At 34.8% G+C, this 21,891-nt stretch overlaps 2 protein-coding genes across 3 annotated transcripts in view; one reads left to right on the top strand and one right to left on the bottom strand.

Annotated features, from left to right (window-relative positions):
* Positions 1-13,225, bottom strand: part of DNAJC24 (DnaJ heat shock protein family (Hsp40) member C24) — a 57,093-nt gene extending 43,868 nt beyond the window's left edge. The window contains exons 1-2 of one of the 2 annotated variants that reach the window (XM_036891839.2): positions 13,144-13,225; positions 12,204-12,386 (exon numbers count right to left, since the gene is read on the bottom strand). In XM_036891839.2, coding sequence (XP_036747734.1) covers positions 12,204-12,314 — 111 coding nt within the window. In that variant the 5' untranslated portion in view covers positions 12,315-12,386; positions 13,144-13,225. The remainder of the gene's footprint in view (positions 1-12,203; positions 12,387-13,143) is intronic. The other variant, XM_036891838.2, reaches the window with a different exon arrangement.
* An 80-nt stretch (positions 13,226-13,305) lies between these two features.
* DCDC1 (doublecortin domain containing 1) overlaps positions 13,306-21,891 on the top strand; it is a 427,548-nt gene continuing 418,962 nt past the window's right edge. Inside the window, exons 1-2 of the mRNA XM_036891914.2 lie at positions 13,306-13,387; positions 20,680-20,736. The gene's annotated coding sequence lies outside the window, so the exon portion shown is untranslated. The remainder of the gene's footprint in view (positions 13,388-20,679; positions 20,737-21,891) is intronic.

The following is a 21,891-nucleotide window of genomic DNA, read 5'->3' as shown; positions in this document are numbered from 1 at the left end:
TTATTAACAGTACATGAATGAGGTATTCCACAGAAATCTAGAAAATTGAAAATCATGCCTTTAAGCAACAGTAAACCCTTTTGGATGGCAATTATGAGAGGTCTGACATAATGGGGGAGAGTCTAGAGGCAGAGGGTATGTGATCAAGCCTAGATTTTAGCCCTTACTAATTGTTTCAGACAAACCACTTAACTGTAAGTTTCTACTGCAAACATGGGGAAAATATTACCTGTCTTACAGGACTACTGAGAGAATAAAGCCTGGTAAGATGTGAAAGCATTTGCAAACTGTTAAGTACCAACTATAAAGTATAATACATATGCTACTAATTACATACTTACTATTACATACTTCCTGTCTTCTTAAGCAGAAAACACTGAAAATAATTTAACCCATAGCTATATTTATAAATACAACTTATTGTACTAAGCTGTAATATAGGGATCAAAGACATAACAACCTAGACTAAGGGAGGTTAAGATACTGGGCTGATTGTTTTGGTGCCTCCTTATAGTTCCAGTTGCCTTTTGCATAGTTAGCTCTTGCTGCTATCAGTATACATAACTACCTATAAGGAGCCTTCCCACAATAATCAGAGTTGAAATTCTCTTTTATATCATTTAAACTAGGACACAACAGAAGATGAAAAAGGGAGCTATCAATTATGCCAGGAAAACAGGCATAAACCATAACCATTCTGGGTAATGCAGGATAAATGGCCACCTTACTAATAAATCAAAAGAAGACTAAATGTTGGCCACTAGTTTTAGCAACACAGATATTGTGAAATAATAGTAAATAAATATACTATTGTCTGCTCCCACCTCCCTCTCCTGGCACAGAGCTCCTAAACCTTGGAATTTCCTGGATGACAGGGCATCTTTTGCTCTAATGAGATGACTCTTGGTGGACTCCTAAATGGAGGTTAGTCACCAGGAAGACTAAGCCACGACTGGTAGCTTGAAACTTTTGGGCCCACTCCCCATTCTTCAGAGATGGCAAAGGGGCTGGAAATGGGGTTAATAACCAATTGATTGGGCCTACATGACGAAATCTCCAGAAATTCCCAATAGTAGTGGGTTCAGAGAGCATCTGGATTGATGACAACATACATCACATTGCAGGAGGGCATGAGGACAGAAGCTCCTGAGCTTGGGACCTTTCCAGATCTTGCACTATGTATCTCTTCATCTGGCTGTTCACCTCTATCCTTTATCATTTCCTTTATTATGTAATAAAGTGGTAAATATAATTATTTCCCTGAGTTCTGTGAGTCATTCTAACAAATTATCTAATACAAGGAGAGGGCCTGGGAACCCCAAATTATAGCCGGTCAGTCAGAAGTATAGGATACAACCTGGGATCTGGGACTGCTGTCTTGAATGGAGCCAATCTTGTGGGACTGAGTGCTTAAACTTGTGGGATCTCACACTTAACTCCAGGTAATGTCAGAATTGAAGTGTATTATAGGACACCCAGCTGGCATTGCAGAAAACCACTTGATATGTGGAAAACCCACACATCTGGTGTTAGAGAACTGTGACTGTTAGTAAAAGAGAAACCCAGGAGGACCGTGCTTTTTTCCATCACAGCAACCATTAGTGACAAGAGCAGTTTCAGTAAAGGGGTGGGAGCAAAGCCTCACTGGCACAGGTTAAAGAGAAATGGGAAAAGAGAATTGTTGAAAGTTAGTAGAGAATTTTTTGAAACAGTTTTTGCTGCAAAGAAGAACACAGAGTTGGAGCAACTGGTTCGAGAGAATTTTTTTCCAAAATGGGATAAATAATGGCACATTTTAATACTATTAGGAATAATCCAGCAGAACAAGCCCATAGGTTTTTTAAAATGAAAAGACTCTCCCTAAAGAGAAGAAACCCATTATTGTTTTCATCTTTGGCACAGAAGCAGGTTCAGGAAACTGCCATAGAGAAAGGTAAAACAACTTTTAATAAATTTTAAAGGCCAGGTACAGACTGACATGACAATTTAGAAACCCTAGGCACCCCACACACATAGTCTGTACCCACTCATCAGGTATATCCACAGGCCTTTGCCAAATGTGAACCAGAAAGAATAGAGAAAGGGCAGGAGAGCCAAGTCAGCACATGAGGCATAGGCATAAGTGGCCTACTAAAGTCAGAGGGTAGGACTGGAGAACTTAGAGAAACCCTTCCAGGAATCCAGACTTTATCCTGACCAGGAAGTGGTCATCCACAGCTAAGGAAGGGGCAGGAAAACTGAGACTGAGAGAGATCACTCCTAACATGTAGAAGACCTGCAGAAATCTAAGAACAGGGCAGGAGAACTGAGAAAATCCTGATGGCACTTAGATCCCAAACTCTGCTAAAGGCACAGTTCTGGTCCTGCTCAAATCATCTGAAGCCGGTAGTGAATCACTAAGGCAACAACCAAAAGAACTGAGCTCACTTAGATATTAGACTGATGATGGCCACACAAGTAGTCTTAGGGAAAATAGGCATGCCCGTTGCTGGGGATATAGGCATTATTTCCCTGTTCCTACTTTACATTTACAAACAATTTTTGGCATTAAATAAAAAATGGTAAGATGTTCAGAGAAGCCAAGAAAACGTGGTCCATCATTAAGAAAGTATATAGAACCTGACCCAGAGATGACCCAGATATTAGAAATATCAGACAGGGACTTTAAAATAACTGTAAGTACATTAGAATATCTAGTTGAAATGGTGCACAAAATATGTGAAAAGATAGAAGTGAGATGAAACTGTATAGAAAAGAGAAGAAATGCTAGATATGAAAATTAGATAATGGAGTTTAAGAATTTCTTTAATGAGTTTATCTGCAGACACAGTTGAAAAAAAATACAACCAGTGAACTTGAAGACAGGTTCATAGAAATTATGCAAACTGAAATACAAACAGAAGAAAAGACTAGGGGAATGAAGAATATAGCATCCAGTAGCCATGGTACAATTTAATATATATGTAATTAAAATCCCAAAAGAAGAAGAGAGGAAGAATGGAGCAGAAAAAAAATGTGAAGACATAATGGCTAGAAATGTTCCAAAACCAATTAAAGTAAAAGATATTAAGCAACAAATCCATACTCAAGCAATCCTAGATAGGATAAATACAAAGAAAACAACCTTTGAGGCACATGACAGTGAAACTACTAAAATAAAAATTTTTAAACCTTGAAAGCGACCAGTAGAAAACAAAAACACACTAAAAAGAAGAGAAAAGGATATCAATTATGGCTACTTACTCATCAGAAACAATTTTAAAACAAGCATTTCAAAAGAAAAAACTTTCAATCTAGAGTTCTCTAGTGGAAATAAAAAATATCTTTTAAAAATGAGGGTAAGAAATGCTATACATGGAAGGAAAACAATACCAGAGAAATAATAAAGGATAAATATGATATACACACATGCATACTACAAATAAATCTGTCTAAAAGAATACTGAGTATATCAGTAGAAGAATGGATAAAGAAGATATGATACATATACACAATGGAATATTATTCAGCCATAGGAAAACAAATCCTACCATTTGCAATAACATGGATGGAGTTAGAGGGTATTATGCTCAGTGAAATAAGCCAGGCGGAGAAAGACACTTGTACCAAATGATTTCACTCATTTGTGAAGTATAACAACAAAGCAAAAACTGAAGGAACAAAATAGCAGCCAACTCACAAACCCTAAGAAGGGACTAGCAATTACCAAAGGGAAAGGGGGTAGGGAGGGTGGGCAGGAAGGGAGGGATAAAGGGATTAAGAGGCATTATGATTGGCACACATAATGTTGGGGGGGCATGGGGAAGGCTGTATAGCACAGAGAGGACAAGTAGTGACTCTATAGCATCTTACTACGCTGATGGACAGTGACTGTAATGGTATATGTGGGGGGAACTTGATAATAGGGGGGAATGTAGAAACCACAATGTTGCTCATGTGAAACCTTCATAAGATTATATATCAATACCTTAATTTAAAAAAATAACTGGAAAAAAATGAATATTGAATAGGAATATTTAACATAAAATAACATTGTACTACAGAGTGTAAAGCATATATAGAGGTGAAACACATGAAAACATGAACAAGAGGGAAGAAGGGTGGTAAATGAAAGTATAGTTACAAGGTTTTTACAGTGTGAAGTAATTCTTTTTGAAGTTCAACTATGATAATTTGAAGATGCATATTATAATCTCTAGAACAAACTAAAAAAATATAGAGAAGCATAACTCCATTTCAACAGAGAAAATAAAATACAAATAAAAAATACCCGATTCACCCAAGAAATTGTAAGAAAGGCAAAACAGAGAAACAAAGAACAGCTGGTACAAATTCAAAAACGAAGATTACAGATTTAAATTCAAACACTGTCAATAATGATATCAAATGTAAATGAATTGGGGGAGGGGAAATGAGATGTTGGTTGAAAAATACAAACTTCCACTTTTAAGATGAGTAAATGTTGAGGATCCAGTGTATAGCATAGTGACTTCAGCTAACAATAATGTGCTGTATACATCAAAGTTGCTAAAAGAGTAGATCTTGAAAGTTTTTACCACACACACACACACACACACACACACACACACACACACACACACACACAAGGTAACTATGTGAGGTGACAGATGTGTTAACTACCTTACTGTGGTAATTATTTTGCAATATATATGTAAATCAAATCATCATGCTGTTCCCCTTAAATTTACAAAATGTAGTATGTCAATAATATCTCAATAAAGTTGGCAGAAAAATGTAAATGAACTAAACATCCCCAATAAAAAGGCAGAGACTGACAGATTAGAATGTTTTAAGGCCCCAATTACTTGTTATATATAAGAAAACACACTTTAACTGTAAAAGACAGCCTGAAAATGAAAAGATGGGAAAAGATAAATCATACAAATACTAATTATAAAAAACCTAGTGTGTTTAGATTAATATCAAAGTAGACTTTAAGAAGAGTAATTGGAAAGCTGAATTTTACAATGATCAAAGGTTCAAATTCATGAAGACAACAACCTTAAATATACATGTCAGTAATAAAAAAGATCCCAAATAAATGTAACAGATAATAACACAAAGTGGAAAATAGCCATCCACAATCATAGCTGGAAATATTAATGTCCTCTCAGAAACTGATGAGACAAAACAGAACAAAAAAACAAGGATATATAGAACATTATCAACTTGACTTAACAGATACTTATAGACTACTATTCTCAATAACAGAATACACATTTTCTGAGTGCATGGGAACATTCACCAAGATAGACCATTTGCTGATCCATAAAAAAAGCTTTAATAAATTTCAGAGGAATTAAATCATACCAAGTACATTCTCTAACAACAGAATTAAATTAGGTGTCAATAATAGAAATATATCTGAACATTTTTTAATATTTAGAAATTAAAAATTACTTCTTAGTAACCCCACAGGCCAAAGAAAACTACTACAGCAAAATTTCTTAAATATTTTGAATTGAATGATAATAAAAATACACAAATCAAAATTTGTGGAATGCAGCAAAAGCAGTCCTACTGGCTTGCAGAGAACTTTATACCTTTAAATGGCTATGTAAGAAAAGAAAAGTGTACAATCAATGATGTATGTTTCTACAATAATAAGCTAAAAAAAGAAAAATAAGTAGATGAAAGGACCCAATTAAAAGCAGAAATCAAGAGAAATAAACTACAAAAAATCAATAGTAAAAGTTGGTTTTTGGCAAAGATCAAAAAAATGGATAAACCTTTAGCAAAACTGATCAGGAAAAAATGAACAGGAAACATAAGTTACCAATATAAAAAATGAAAAGAAAAACATAACTACATATCTTAGAGCAATAAACAGACAATATGGACATAGTTGATCATTATAACAATAAATTTGACTTCTTAAAGGGGCAAATTCTTGAAAAATGCAATTAATCTACATTGACAGAACAGGAAATAGAAAAATCTGAAAACCCTGTAGCCTCTAAAGGTAATTAAATTCATAATTATAAAATTTACCAGAAAGAAAACCTCAGGCCCATAAGACTTCTCTAGTAAATTCTATTTAACATTTAGATAAGAATTAACAATCTTACACAACCTCTTTAAAAAAAAAAAGAGAGAAATGGAATCACTCCCCAATTATTTCATGGGACCAGCATAATCAGGGTACTCCATTTATGCACAGACATAGAAGAAAAGAAATTATACCAATATACATCATGAACCTGGACATAAAAATTCTTAACAAAATAAGCAATAGAATGCTGCAATAATAAAAAGCATAATACATCATGAAAAAGTGAGATTTGTTTATCATAGGGATGCAAAATAGGTTTATCATAGGAAAAACCAATGTAATTTAGAAAATTAACCAATTAAAGAAGAAAGTAATACATGCAAACCTCAATAAATGTAAAGAAAAAAAACAACAAAGTTCAATATCCATTAATGATAAATACTCTTAACAGATAAGGAAGAATTTTCCCAAACTGATAAGGAGCATCTTAAAAAACATACAGCTCTAGAGGGAATTATGCTCAGTGAAATAAGCCAGGTGGAGAAAGACAAGTACCAAATGATTTCACTCATCTGTGGAGCATAAGAACAAAGCAAAAACTAAAGGAACAAAACAGCAGCAGACTCACAGAACCCAAGAATGGACTAACAGTTACCAAGGGAAAGGAACTGGGGAGCATGGGTGGGAAGGGAGGGAGAAAGAGAATACGGGGCATTACGATTAGCACACATAACGTAGTGGGGGGCACAGGGAAGGCAGTAAGTATAGCACAGAGAAGACAAGTAGTGACTCTATAGCATCTTACTACGCTGATGGACAGTGACTGTAATGGGGGGGTATATGGTGGGGACTTGATAACGGGGGGAATCTAGTAACCACAATGTTGCCCATGTGATTTTATATTAATGATACCAAAAAAAAAAGAAAAGGACCCTATCCGGGGTCATGCACTGCAAAAAAAAGCAGCTAACATACTTAATGGTAAAATATTAAAAGTTGACCCTCTAAAATCAGGAACAAGGCAATGATATTTCTGCTCACCAACTGAACACTGCACTAGAAGACATAACTAGTGCTTTAGGCAAGGAAAAAACAAAAGACATACACATTAGAAAGATTAAGGTGCTCTTTATTTGCAAATGGCAGAACTGTGTTAGTAAAAATTCTAAGGAACCTATAAAAACAGTCAACTAAAAAGCAAATTTACAAAGATGTGGGATACAAGCTCAGTACATAAAAATATACTATCAATCAATAACTGGAAAATGAAATTTAAAAAATACATTTACATTGTAACTAAAAATATCAAAAAACTAGAAATAAATACAAAGAAATGTGTGTACTACAACACAAAGTTCTCAAATATTTCTGACAGGAATTAAATATAACTTAAGTAATGGAGAGAGACAATATATTCATAGATTAGCAGACTCAATATTGTTAAATGTCCAATCTGCCAAAATGGATATATATTTAACATAGCCACAATTAAAATCAAGCATGGTTTTTTTCTTTTAAACAGAATTTTACAAGATGACTCTAAATTTCTATGGACATGCAAGCAAACTAAAATAACAAAAATAAACTTGAAATGGAGGATTAAATTGAAGAACTTAACTTTTTGTGACTTTAAAACTGAATATTAACCTAGAGTAATCAAGAGAGAGGATTTAGTAAAAAAAATAGACATATATATCAAATAGAATAGAGTCTAGAAATAGACCCACACTATCAAGACAATCGAATGGAAAAAGGATAATCTTTTCAATAAATGATGAACAACTGGATATCCATACTGAGGGAAAAGTAAAACATGACCTCCCATCCGACACTATAGACAAAAATCATAGTTCTAAAGGTAAAACTAGACTATAAAGCTTCCGAAGAAAACAAAGGAGAATATTTTCTAATGTTCTAGGAGAACAAAGACCTAAGAGAAGACATAGAAAGCACTAACCATAAAGTAAAAATTTAATAAATTATATTTCATCAAGATAAAACTTCTGCTCATCAAAAAGCATAATTAGCAAACTGAGTTGGCAAGCCATAGACTAGGAGAAAATATACACAATATAAAGAAGACAAAGAATCTACTTAATTTTTAAAGAAAACATTTCACAAAACTATACAAATGCCTAATAGTCACATTAAAAAGTACTTAACCAGGTACAATATTTGTAAATCAATCAATGTGATACACCACATTAACAAAAGGATAAAAACCATATGATCATCTCAATAGATACTAAAATAGCATTAGACAAAATTCAACATCCATTCATGATAAAAACTGTCAATGAAACGGATACAGAGAAAACATACCTCAACATAATAAAGGCAATATATGACAAACCCACAGTTAACATCATACTAAATAGCAAGTAGCTGACAGTTTTTCCTTTAAAATCAAGAACAAGACAAGGCTGTCCACTCTCACCACTTCTATTCGACATAATAGTGAGGATCCTGGCCATGACAATCAGACAAAACAAAGAGATAAAGGCATCCAAATTTGTAAGGAAGAAGCAAAACTGTCATTGTTTGCAGATGACATACTATATATAGAAAACAGTAAAGACTCCTCCAAAAAACTATTAGCACTAATGACTGGATTCAGCAAAGTTGCAGGATACAAAATCAATACACAGAAATCTGTTGTATTCCTATATCATAACAGACAAGCAGAGAGAGAAATCAGGAAAACAATTCCTTCACTATTGCATCAAAAGAATAAAATACCTACAAATAAACCTAACCAACTAGGTGAAAGACCTATACTCTGGAAAACTGTAAGACACTCATGAGAGAAATTAAAGAAGACCCAAATAAATGGAAATCTATACGATGCTCCTGAATAGGAAGAATTAATATTGTCAAAATGGCATCCTGCCCAAAGAAACTTACAGATTCAGTGCAATCACTATCAAAATACTAAAAGCATTCTTCAACAAACTAGAACAAATAGTTCTAAAATTCATATGGAACCACAAAAGACCCTGAATAGCCACAGCAATCCTGAGAAAGAAGAACAAAGCTAGGGGTATTATGTGCCCTGACTTCAAGCTATACTACAAAGCTTTGGTAATCAAGACAGTATGGTACTGGCACAATAACAGATCCATAGATCAATGGAACAGAACAGAAAGCCCAGATACAAACTCACACATAAATGGTCAATTAATATATGAAAAGGAACCAGGAATATACAGTGGTGAAGCAACAGTCTCTTCAATAGCTGGTGTTGGAAAAACCAGACAGCTACATGCAAGGTAATAAAACTGGATTACTATCTAATTCCATACACAAAAGTAAACTCAAAATGGACTTAAGGCCTGAATATAAGACATGAGACCATAAATCTCTCAGAAGAAAACATAGGCAAAAATCTCTTAAACATAATAAGCATGAGCAACTTTTTTCTGGACACATTTCCTCAGGCAAGGGAAAAAAATAAAAAATGAACAAGTGGGACTACATCAAACTAAAAAGCTTCTGTACAACAAAGGACACCATCAACAGAACAAAAAGGCAACCTATGGTGTGGCAGAATATATTTTGTAAATGATTTATCTGATAAAGAGTTAACATTCAAAATATATAAAGAACCATACACTTCAACACCAAAAAAACAAATAATCCGATTAAAAAATGGACAGAGGACCTGAACAGATATTTTTCAAAGAAGAAATACAGATGGCCAACAGGCACATGAAAAGATGTTCCACATCACTAATCATCAGGGAAATGCAAATAAAAACCACAATGAGATATCACTCACACCACTTAGAATGGTCACCATTCAAAGACAAGAAATAACAAGTGTTGGTGAGGATGTGTAGAAAGGGGAGCCTTTCTACCCTGTTGGTGGGGATGTAAAGCAGCCACTATGAAAGCAATATGGAGGTTCCTCAAAACACTAAAAACAGAAATCCCTTATGAGCTAGTAATTCCACTTCAAAGAATTTACTCAAAGCAACAAAATCTCTGATTCAAGAAGACATATGCACCTCTATATTTATTGCAGTATTGTTTACAAGAGCCAAGATATGGAAGCAACCTAAATGTCCATCAGTAGATGAATGGATAAAGAAGAGGTGGTACATATCCACAATGGAATATTATTCAGCTATAAAAAAAGAAAAGAAATCCTGCCATATTCAACAACATGAATGGACCTAGACAGTATTATGCTAAGTGAAATAAGCCAGACAGAGAAATATAAATACCATTAGGTTTCACTTACTTGTGCAATTTAAAAATAAAACAAGACAAAATGAACAAAACAGCAGTAGACTCACAGACAGTAAGTGACTGGTGGTTACCATAGCAGAGGTGTTGGGTGGTTTGGTAGAATAGGTGAAGGGGAGAAAAGGGCACAAAAATCTCAATCATAATGTAAGTTGGTTAGGGGGATGGAAGTGCAGCATGGAAAGTGAAGCCAATGGTTCTGCAACACCTTATCTGTCAGCAGTACAGATAGTAACTGTACTAGTTGGGGTAAGGATTTAATATATGGGTAACTACTGAACCACAGTATTGAATGCTTGAAACCAATGTAATGTTGTGTATCAACTATACTTCAATAAAAAAATACATTTTAAGAAAGTGCTTAGTATCATTAGACATCAGAGAAATAAGAAATAAAAGCACAGTGAGGTATCATAAACAGAACTGCGCAGTAGTTCTCAATGGGGACTAAAAGATTGGCAATTTTGTCCCCCAGGAGGTATTTTTAGTTGTTACTGCCATCTAGAATGCTGCTAAACATCCTACAACCCACAATACAGCCTTACTTAACAAAACATTATCCTGCCCAAAATGGCAATGGTGGCGAAACAGAGAAACCCCCAACAGCAGAAATGAAAGAGATAATAGTATGAAATGTTGAAAATGTAGGGCAACTGGAACTCTTGATACATTATTAGAGGGTACCAAAATGGTTCATTCACTTTGGTGTTTGACTTGACATAAATCTTAAAAAATTCTGAGAGAAAACTTAACATCATTTAAGTTCACCTTATTACCTAAAACAGGGATATTAGTATATTCCTGACAGTGAAATATATACTCTCTCTCACAACAAATATTAATAGTTATGGTACAATCTCATAGATCTATTTGATAAAAACCAGAGAAACAACTAATGATATACAAGTAATGGTTCTCTACTCTTTTTGTAAACTGAGTTAATTAGAATTGCCATATAGAGTTACTGACATTGGCTTAAGAAACGTCACAGTATAGGCTGAAAAAAATTAATATAACATTTCAGAAGGATACTTTGTATTTATAAATTCCACAACTCATTTCATAGAATGGAATGGGGTGAAAAACAGTGTCTAACTGGTCTAAATCACCAGTATTCAATACAAATATAATGAAAACTATAAACTGCAAACCACAGATGTAATGTTTAAAAACGTAAAAAGCAGATAACCATCAATTTTGATAGTATATAATATATATATATATATAATATAGTATGTATAGAATATGCAAAGTAATGAACATATCCAAAACATTATCATTTCAATATGCAATCTACATAAAAGATAAGATTTCATTCTTTTTTCTTACTATGTCTTCAAAATCTGATGTGTATTTTACATTTATAGCACATTTTACATTTATTTTACATTTTGGACTAGCCATAGTTCAACTGTTCAATACCACACGTAGCTAGTGGCTACCAGATAACAATTCTGGGTATTACATATTACATGACACATCCCTAAATGTTTTACATGGATTATTCACTTAATCCTTCCTGAGGCATATACAGAGGAAAGTAACTTGTCCCAAGTTCTCAGTTAGTGATAGATTCAAGATCGTACCAGCATTCAGATCTCCTGCTCAAAACCACGATGCTATCCCACCTCAAATCAACATTTTTTATATTGATTTTAGACTCACAGTCTAAATGGTTTTCACTATTTTACAAGTATGAAAGTGTAAAAATTACAAAATTTCACAATACAATAATCTTACTTTATTTTACAATTTTTTTTTACAACTGCTTTGAAGCAGTTGCTGGGCACACCAAAAGTTACAAGAGAAACTTTCAATCAAATTAGCATTTGATTCCTGCTTGGATATCATATGTTCATTAATGGAAACCTAGATTTCTGGCACATACTCTGATTCCCCCACCCCCACCACCATGATTTAAAATATGATAGAAAAGACTTACCATTAGTATGAGTTTTTGATAATTTTGTTTTAGGTCTGAAATACTTGCAGATGGGTCTGCCTCCAGGATGCTGTACCAATCCTTTTTTGGTATCTGCTCAAATGCCATCATCCATTGCACAAGAAGTGGGCCTTCTCAAATCAACTGAATAGAAATACTGATGAGTTCATTACAGTTTCCGATCTAAGAAATAAGCAAGTACTTCTTTTCTAAGTTCTTTAATATTAAGCAGGCAAATCATGATTATAATGCAAACCTGATGAAGTATATATGTTCATTCAAAACGCCACAAGAACTTCATGTGTACACAAACAAGTACAAAAAACCCGTTGCATGCTTCATGATATACACTTGTATCTTAAGTTAATGAATATACAACAGCATTAAAAAAATTCAATAATGAACCTGAGCAGTGGATGACCCTCTAAGAAGGTATTTCTACTAGTCTCATAGAAAAAGCAGCATACAGTAAGTACTCACTAAATACACTAGAGGAATTTAATAAGTGTTTACAAAATGGATAAATTTTTTTTAAAAAAAGCAAATCAAAACACCAAAGAATTAAAATGAATTTGAGAGTGCTCCCTCTTAATTTTTCCAGTTCACTTCTTTTCTTCCAGATTACCTTAAACGAATAATATGCAATGTAACCAGTCAGCACAAGTAGGCAAAGAGTAAGAGTCTCTCGGTTACTGGAGAGGCGCTCAGACCTCATAAAGAGCTCCTGAAACTGCTCCTCCAGTATTCCAGCCCGTAGAAGAGACCCCGCCAGGGGCCCCAGAAACTAGGCAACCTCTACCCACAGCTGTGAACTTAACGAGAAACAGTTGGAGCCTCCTCACAATAGGGACTTGAGAATCCACTGTATTCACAGTCGACTGAATAGCCCAGCCATTTACGCCGGGTACCCGCTCATGACTTCACTCGGTATCAAACTTACCAAACTTCATAGAGCTACTGGGCCCACTGCCGTGGACTAAAACTCGGGAGCTGCTTCTCCTTCCGCCGGAAGTCATTGCACTGACGTGACCACGTTTCTAGTCGAGCCGTAGTGGCCGCGGCACCGATTGGAAGCGCCGCTCCGCCCTCCTGGACGCGGTCGCCGTGGTAACCAGGAGCCGCTTCCCAGGAGTTTACTAGCTGTAGTGCCTGGCTGTAGGAAAAGGGGTCCTTCGCCTCGCCTGGTACTAACTCTCCCTTGTCTCGGGTCCTCGACTGTCGCTTCTCCCCTTTTCCTCAGAGAGCCCCCCCTCCCCTGCTCCCGCCTCCTCTTCCTTCCCTAAGGCTTCCTCCGCTTACCCTACCCAGCTCCGCTTCCAATTCTTCTGTATTGGTGACTGTACTTGGGCTGAGGGGGTGGGTAGAGGGGGTATAGGGAGGTGTATGTGGATGAGGAGATCTGATTCTTCCCTTGTTTCTACACTTCTCTTAGAATGTTTTCATTGAAAAATTAAGAACTAAAACCTATCAGAGTAAAGGTTTTCTTTTCGGTTTTAATAATGTTTCTGGAAAAGATAATTCAACCAAATTATTTCTTTTAGATATTAGCAACCAAGTTAAAAAGTAAGAATTTTTCAAAGTTCTTTCACATTTAATATCTCACTCGACTTTCACTTCTACCCCTTGAGGAAAGTAAAACGGGACTGACTATTCCCTCTTCGTGGATAAGGAAACAAAGAGAGGATCAAGGCCAAATAGCTAATGGAAAGCAACAGAACAGGGCTCTTAACATAGTCTACGTATTCCCAGGGCTGTTACGCTTTGAAACAGTTGTAGTTATATACGTATATTTGAAGTATAGTTGATATACAGTCTTGTATTGGTTTCAAATAGACAAAACAGTGGTTCAACAGTTAATCATATTTTTAAATCCTCAGCCCCACTAGTTGCTGTCAACGTAAGAAGATGTTACAGAATCATTGACTATCTTCTACAGGCTGAACCACTATCCCTGTGATCAACTTATATTATGGTTGAGAATTTTTATGCCCCTATACCCTCCTAACTCTCCCCGCTCATCCACCCAAACCTCTCCCCCTTGGTAACCAACAGTCACTTCTCAGTGTCTATGAGCCTAATGACATTTTGTTTTGCTTTGCTTTTATATTCGACGATGAGTGAAATCATATGGTATTTGTCTTCCTCTGTATGGCTTATTTCACTGAGCATAATACCCTCTAGGTCTATCCATGCATTGCAAATGGCAGGATTTCTTTTTTTATGGCTGAATAATATTCCATTGTGTATATGTACCACATCTTCTTTATCTACTCATCTACTGATGGACACTTAGATTGCTTCCATATCTTGGCTCTTGTATATAATACAGTGATAGACATAGGTATGGATATGTCTTTTTGAACAATTAGATTTTTCTGTTAGATTATTCCCTCTTCACTCTCTCTTTCTTCCATTCTGTTTTTCCCTTTTATTTTCTCTTCTCTGGGATGCTTACCTTATATTGACCTCTCTTACTTGCATCATACTTGGGAGGTGAAAACTGCATCTTATTTATTGGCACCTGATTTAAACTTCACTTCAAGGAGTTCAGGTATTTCTATTGCTGTTACTGCTTAGATGTGGCTTTCCTTCTTTCTTAATCTTTTTTCTACCAAAGTAAAAAAAAATCTAGAGTGAAAAGTATAAAGTATGTTCTACATAGAATTTTGTCGTGTTTACAAGTAGACACAAAGAACCTTATACTGAGTGAGAGGACCTGGTTTTAGTCCTGGTTCCAACATACTTTCTGTGTGGCTCTAACAAAATACCCAGAATGACAGAATGTGTTGTTCAGAATACCTTCCTATACTGTACTATGAGAATGACACCCACTCCCTCTAATTTTCATAGCCCTCAAACACCCCTTACACTGCTTTGTCTTTCCTTATACAGTTATGCTCAAATCCTCTAGATTTTACAGTAAGAATACTTTATTTTGATTTATTATTCCATTAGGGCATTGTGTTATCTCTTTTACTCTTCTTTTAAACAGATTCTGAAAAGTCTGATTACAGTACCTCAGTTTCCTCAATTCACCTTTTTTATATTTGTATTTATTTATTTATTTGGGTTTGGAAAGTAGGAGATACACATTTTTCCCGAGTAAATCCCAAGTGCTTTGTCATTTCATCTCAACATACTTTAGTATGCAACCTTAAAGCATACTTTAGTTTTCCAACTTTTTCTTTCATCTCCATAATGTCATTATTCCTCTGAAATGATCAATAATTCATTGATGACATCCAATATCTAGTTCTTATTTATATTTCCCTACTTGTCTCATAAATGTTTTTTCTTTTTATTTTGGTATCATTAATCTACAATTACATGAACAACATTATGGTTACTAGACTCTCCCCATTATCAAGTACCCCCCACATACCCCATTACAGTCACTGTCCATTAGCGTAGTAAGATGCTGTAGAATCACTACTTGTCTTCCATGTGTTATACAGCCTTCCCCATGCCCCCACACACACATTACACATGCTAATCATAATGCCCCCTCTCTTTCCTCCCCCCCTTATCCCTCCCTTCCCACCCATCCTCCCCAGTCCCTTTCCCTTTGGTAACTGTTAGTCCATTCTTGGGTTTTGTGAGTATGCTGCTGTTTTGTTCCTTCATTTTTTCTTTTGTTCTTATACTCCGCAGCTGAGTGAAATTATTTGATACTTGTCTTTCTCTGCCTGGCTTATTTCATTGAGCATAATACCCTCTAGCTCCACCCATGTTGTTGCAAATTGAAGGATTTGTTTTCTTCTTATGGATGAATAATATTTCATTGTGTATATGTACCACATCTTCTTTATCCATTCATCTACTGATGGACACTTAGGTTGCTTCCATTTCTTGGTTATTGTAAATAGTGCTGCGATGTACATAGGGGTACATGTGTCTTTTTCAATCTGGGCTGCTGCATTCTGAGGGTAAATTCCTAGGAGTGGGATTCCTGGGTCAAATGGTATTTCTATTTTGAGTTTTTTGAGAAACCTCCATACTGCTTTCCGCAATGGTTGAACTAATTTACATTCCCACCAGCAGGGTAGAAGGGTTCCCCTTTCTCCACATCCTCACCAACATTTGTTGTTGTTTTTTGGATGGTGGCCATCCTAACTGGTATGAGGTGATATCTCATTGTGGTTTTAATTTGCATTTCTCTGATAACTAGAGATGTGGAGCATCTTTTCATATGCCTGTTGGCCATCTGAATTTCTTCTTTGGAGAAGTGTCTGTTTAGATCCTCTGTCCATTTTTTAATTGGATTTTTTGTTTTTTGGGGCTGCATGAGCTCTTTATGTATTTTGGATGTCAACCCTTTATTGGATATGTCATTTATGAAATATATTCTCCCATACTGTAGGATGCCTTTTTGTTCTATTGATGGTGTCCTTTGCTGTACAGAAGCTTTTCAGCTGATATAGTCCCACTTGTTCATTTTTGCTTTTGTTTCCCTTGTGCATGGACATATGTTCATGAATAAGTTGCTCATGTTTATGTCCAACATGTTTTTGCCTATGTTTTTTTCTAAGAGTTTTATCATTTCATGACTTACATTCAGGTCTTTGATCCATTTCAAATTTACTTTTGTGTATGGGGTTAGACAATGATCCAGTTTCATTTTCTTACATATAACTGTCCAGTTTTGCCAACACCAGCTGTTGAAGAAGCTGTCATTTCCCCATTGTATATCCATGGCTCCTTTATCATATATTAATTGACCACATATGTTTGGGTTAATATCTGGACTCTATTCTGTTTCACTGGTCTGTGGGTCTGTTCTTGTGCCAGTATCAAATTGTCTTGATTACTGTGGCTTTGTAGTAGAGCTTGAAGTTGGCAAGCGAGATCCCTCCTGCTTTAGTCTTCCTTCTCAGGATTTCTTTGGCTATTAGGGGTCTTTTGTGGTTCCATATGAATTTGAAAACTATTTGTTCCAGTTCATTGAAGAATGCTGTTGGTATTTTGATGGGGATTGCATTGAATCTCTAGATTGCTTTAGGCAGGATGGCCATTTTGACAATATTAATTCTTCCTACCCAAGAACATGGGATGAATTTCCATTTGTTAGTGTCCTCTTTAATTTCTCTTAAGAGAGTGTCTTGTAGTTTTCAGGGTATAGGTCTTTCACTTCCTTGGTTAGGTTTATACCTAGATATTTTATTCTTTTTTGATGCAATTGTGAATGGAATTGTTTTCCTGATTTCTCTTTCTGCTAGTTCATCATTAGTGTATAGGAAATCAGATTTCTGTATATTAATTTTGAATCCTGCAACTTTGCTGAATTCCGATATTAGTCCTAGTAGTTTTGGAGTGGAGTCTTTAGGGTTTTTTATGTACAATATAATTTCATCTGCAAATAGTGACAGTTTGACTTCTTCTTTACCAATCTGGATGCCTTGTATTTCTTTGTTTTTTCTGATTGCTGTGGCTAGGACCTCCAGTACTATGTTGAATAAAAGTGGGGAGAGTGGGTATCCCTGTCTTGTTCCCAATCTTAGGTGAAAAGCTTTCAGCTTCTCACTGTTAAGTATGATGTTGGCAGTGGGTTTGTCATATATGGCCTTTATTATGTTGAGGTACTTGCCCTCTATACCCATTTTGTTGAGAGTTTTTATCATGAATGGATGTTGAATTTTGTCGAATGCTTTTTTAGCATCCATGGAGATGATCATGTGGTTTTTGTCCTTTTGTTGATGTGGAGGATGACGTTGATGGATTTTCCAATGTTGTACCATCCTTGCATCTCTGAGATGAATCCCACTTGATCATGGTGTATGATCCTCTTGATGTATTTTTTATCATATATGTCTTTTTATCATTGATTTGCTTGAATCACAATCCAAACAAAGTGTAAACATTGCATTTGGTTTTGACTCTCAAATATTTTTAAGCTGTAGCAGTTCCATTTCACTACTACCATGTTTTTTTTACTTTACTGACATTAGCTTATTGAAAAAGTAGATCGGTTGTTTAATTCTGAGTGTTTTTTTTAATTTGTACCATAATGAACTTCTTAAAACACTTTTTTTTGAATCCCTGCTCACTAATCTCCCTTTATTTTTTTATTTTCTGGAGGAATCCTTCCAATAGAAATATTATGTAGGCTACAAATGCAAGCCCCATTTGTGATTTAAAATTTCCCAGTAGCCACATTAGGAAAGTATAAAGAAACAAGTGAAATTAATTTTAATAATATATTTTATTTAACCCAATATATCCAGCATATGAGCATTTCAAAGTGTAATCAATATAAAAATTATTGAGATATTATGCATTCCTTCTGCATACTAGGTCTTCAAAAGCTGATGTGTATTTTACCTGTATAGTTTATCTCAGTTTGAACTAGCCACATTTCAAGTGCTCAATAGCCACATCTAATTACTGACTGCTGTATAGAACAGGGCAGATCTAGAGGATAAAGTCCTAACTCCTTAACCTGGCATTCAAGTACCTCCCGTATGGTTCTTTGTTTTCTAAACTTATCCTTTCTATTATCTATATGTGAAACTTGTAAACAATTGGGTCTTTTCTTGGTACTTCATCCAAAATTTTGTTTAGATTTTTCCCCTTGCTTATAATACCCTAGCTCTTTTCTGCATGATAGTTTTATCCCCACTTTAAAAGCTATCTTCCATTAAGCCTTTTATGATGTCCCAGTCCTTAGAAATTACTTTCTCCTTTCATCTTTCATAACAAGTACTGTGTATACTTCTCATTTACACTCATCCTATTCCATAGGAAATTATACACTTTAGATGTAGTTTCTGATCCCCTAGTTCCCTAAATTCTCTGATTGCAGGATTTACCAGTTATCTTGCCACATTTTCTAGAGTTCTAACAATGTGTATCTATAATATTCTTTGTTTCTCACATCTCAGAAAGGTAATTTATCCATTTTATGTAAAACTAATTTAGCAGCAATACAAACTATGTTAGCATAATGCGTAAGTGCATGAACTCTGGAGTCACTCTGCAAAGGTTTGAATCCCTGCTCTGCCTCTTACTAGTTATATGAACACTTTAAGTTAATTAATCTCTGTGCCTTGGTTTCTTCCTCTATAAAATAGGAATAATAATAGTATCTCTATCATAGGTTTGTTGTAAGGATTAAATGAGATGACAAAGTTGAAGTACTCAGTACTAAGTAAAAATTAGGTATTATTGTTATTAATAGTTAAATATTTGTTGCTCAGTTTTGATACACTAGAACATTAAGAATTCATAGCATAGTTTTAGGAATTTGCAAACAGAGCACGTGAAAGCCACAAACTATTGAATTGGAAAGATTAAACCAACCTTAAATGTTTGTTGAACTACAGTTTGCAGTGTAAATTAAAAGCATGGCAATGACTTCTTAATTCCTGTGGCGTCAGCATCTAATATAAGCAAGGTACACATACATTAAATATTTGATTTCAAGATGATTGACCACCTACTATGTAACTAGAGTTAGATATAGATGTAGATATAGATATAGCAAGAGTTTAAAGCCCTTGATTTTAATGATAGCAAAAAAATCACATTTTTATTCAGCTTGTCACTTTCATACTTGCTTGCCCATAAACTTACTAATGCCCGTAATGCATGAACAAATTCATAATTTGAGATCATGTGCACACATTAGTAAATTGTTGATGGATAATATTTGTGATATAAGCAATATACTTTCACTAATTATTTCTTATCTTAGGATTGGTTTTTCTTTTCTACTGGTTGTATCACTAATTCTTCTTCCGTTTCCTCGATCTTATTTACCTCTGAATTTTTAGGATTTTCATATCAGTGAACTAAGCTGTATGTATTTTAGGTACCACAGAATGTTATGAAATTAGACGATTGCCCTTACAACAACTTAGAACATATTGGGAAGATAGAAAAACCACCAATAATTAACTAGTGATGAGATTTAAAAAATAAACCACAATGATATGGTGCATATATAGCCTTCATTCACTTATTCATTCAATCAACAAATATTTATGGAGTGTCACTACATGTCCCACATTCTGTTACAAGAGACACAAGACAGAGTTTGCTGTAGTTCTCTCAAAAGCTGAGTGTTTATCTGGATAGACAGACAACTGAACACGCAACTGGAATAGTTGTGAAAAGTGCTATTCCAGAGGAAACACAGGTGCAAATGCCAGTCAATAGCTTGTAGTTATTTGAATAGAATAAGGCACATTACTTGAGTGACTGAAATCCTTGAATCAAAGTGTGGCTAATCCAGGAAGATGTAAATGTTGAGTTTTAAACAATGTTTTGATGAAAAGGAGAGATGAAGGGCTAGAATTAGAGAAACTTCCTTTTTTCCTTTTTTTTCTTTTTTTGCATACTATCATAAACCCTTAGACAGTATTTAGAATCAGCTCTAATGAGCAATCCTCCCATATCTTTTGGAAATGGTTTTTCATTTTTGCATTTTTACCCTTACTGGTTGTCTTCATTTGATCTATTCTCTCTTTTGTCTTTTCAGCAGTGAACATGGATTGAGTTTGTTCAAGGCAAAGCACTAAGCAAGAGAGACAAAGAGGTAAATACTCTTTCCACTGTCACCACACTTGTTGCTGATCATCATGTTTATTTAACTTCCCTTTGTCATGTTCTTTCAAGTTTGTTTCAACTATCTTATGGGTCTTCATCTTATCTGGAAGTTTTTGTTCCTGTCTTCCTAGCTTCTTCATATCTGATGTTTGAACAGTTCCATGAACTTATTGAAGATACTGTATATAATCCATTTTCTGTCTGTCTTTAGTAATCAGAATACATCCCAACTTATTATTTCCCCATTCACTTCTTTACCCCCTTCTCTTTGTTTTTATGACCACTCTGGCTTTTCTGTGAGCTTCCCAGTTATTTTGAATTTGAATCCTTGTGATTCCTTCCAGGCATGTGGTGATATGCATTTATATGCTATTTTTAAAGCACTCTCCCTTCTCCATTGTAGTTTTTTAAGCCAGAATTTTTTAAAGTTTATTTAATTTTGTGTCATGTAATTGACTCACAGAAGAAAGGTTAATGTGAATGATCAAGGGCTGTTAATTTGTGGGTTAAAATGTGTTAAACAGTTGATATGAAGTCTGTTTGTCAATTAGAGAGTATAATGAAGACGTTTCTAGAGTGTCATGGAACCTTTTGAAGTTAGCTTGGAATTCACTTGTGTATATCAACCATGCACCTGACCAAACATGTCACTGCATTTAGGTTTTTAAATTTGTGTACATTCCAATAGATACGAATATTTTTAAAAGTTTGACTCTATTACGAAGATTCTTATGTTTTGTTATAGGAAATAAATTAATGATTTACTTCATTATTAGCAAAATGAAAAATGTAATTAGTAACACTGTTATCTTTTTACCTTAATATTTTTTTTCCAAAAAAAAATGCAACTGGACTGTATAATCAACATAACATTTCTGGGTTTTTTGTTTATTAGTTTATATGCCTCATTGATTTTAAAACTAGGTTAGGGTCATTATCACAGATACTTTTAATACTAATACCTCATATAGAAAGGTAGCATTGATAAATGCATGTAAAACTTAAGAGTGTCATCTGAAAAAGTGATTTGTTTTCTGCCCCCAAATTATTTGAAGTAATATTATGAGAGATTTTAGTGTTAGTTTTATCTTCAACAAATTAGTTTATATCTTCAAAAATATCAAAATAGTTAATTTCATTATGC

This window comes from Manis pentadactyla, chromosome 9 (genome assembly GCF_030020395.1).
Source record: "Manis pentadactyla isolate mManPen7 chromosome 9, mManPen7.hap1, whole genome shotgun sequence".
NCBI classification, from domain to species: domain Eukaryota; kingdom Metazoa; phylum Chordata; class Mammalia; order Pholidota; family Manidae; genus Manis; species Manis pentadactyla.
The sequence above is the reverse complement of the archived record's forward strand: the minus strand, read 5'-3'. Positions and strand labels throughout refer to the sequence as shown.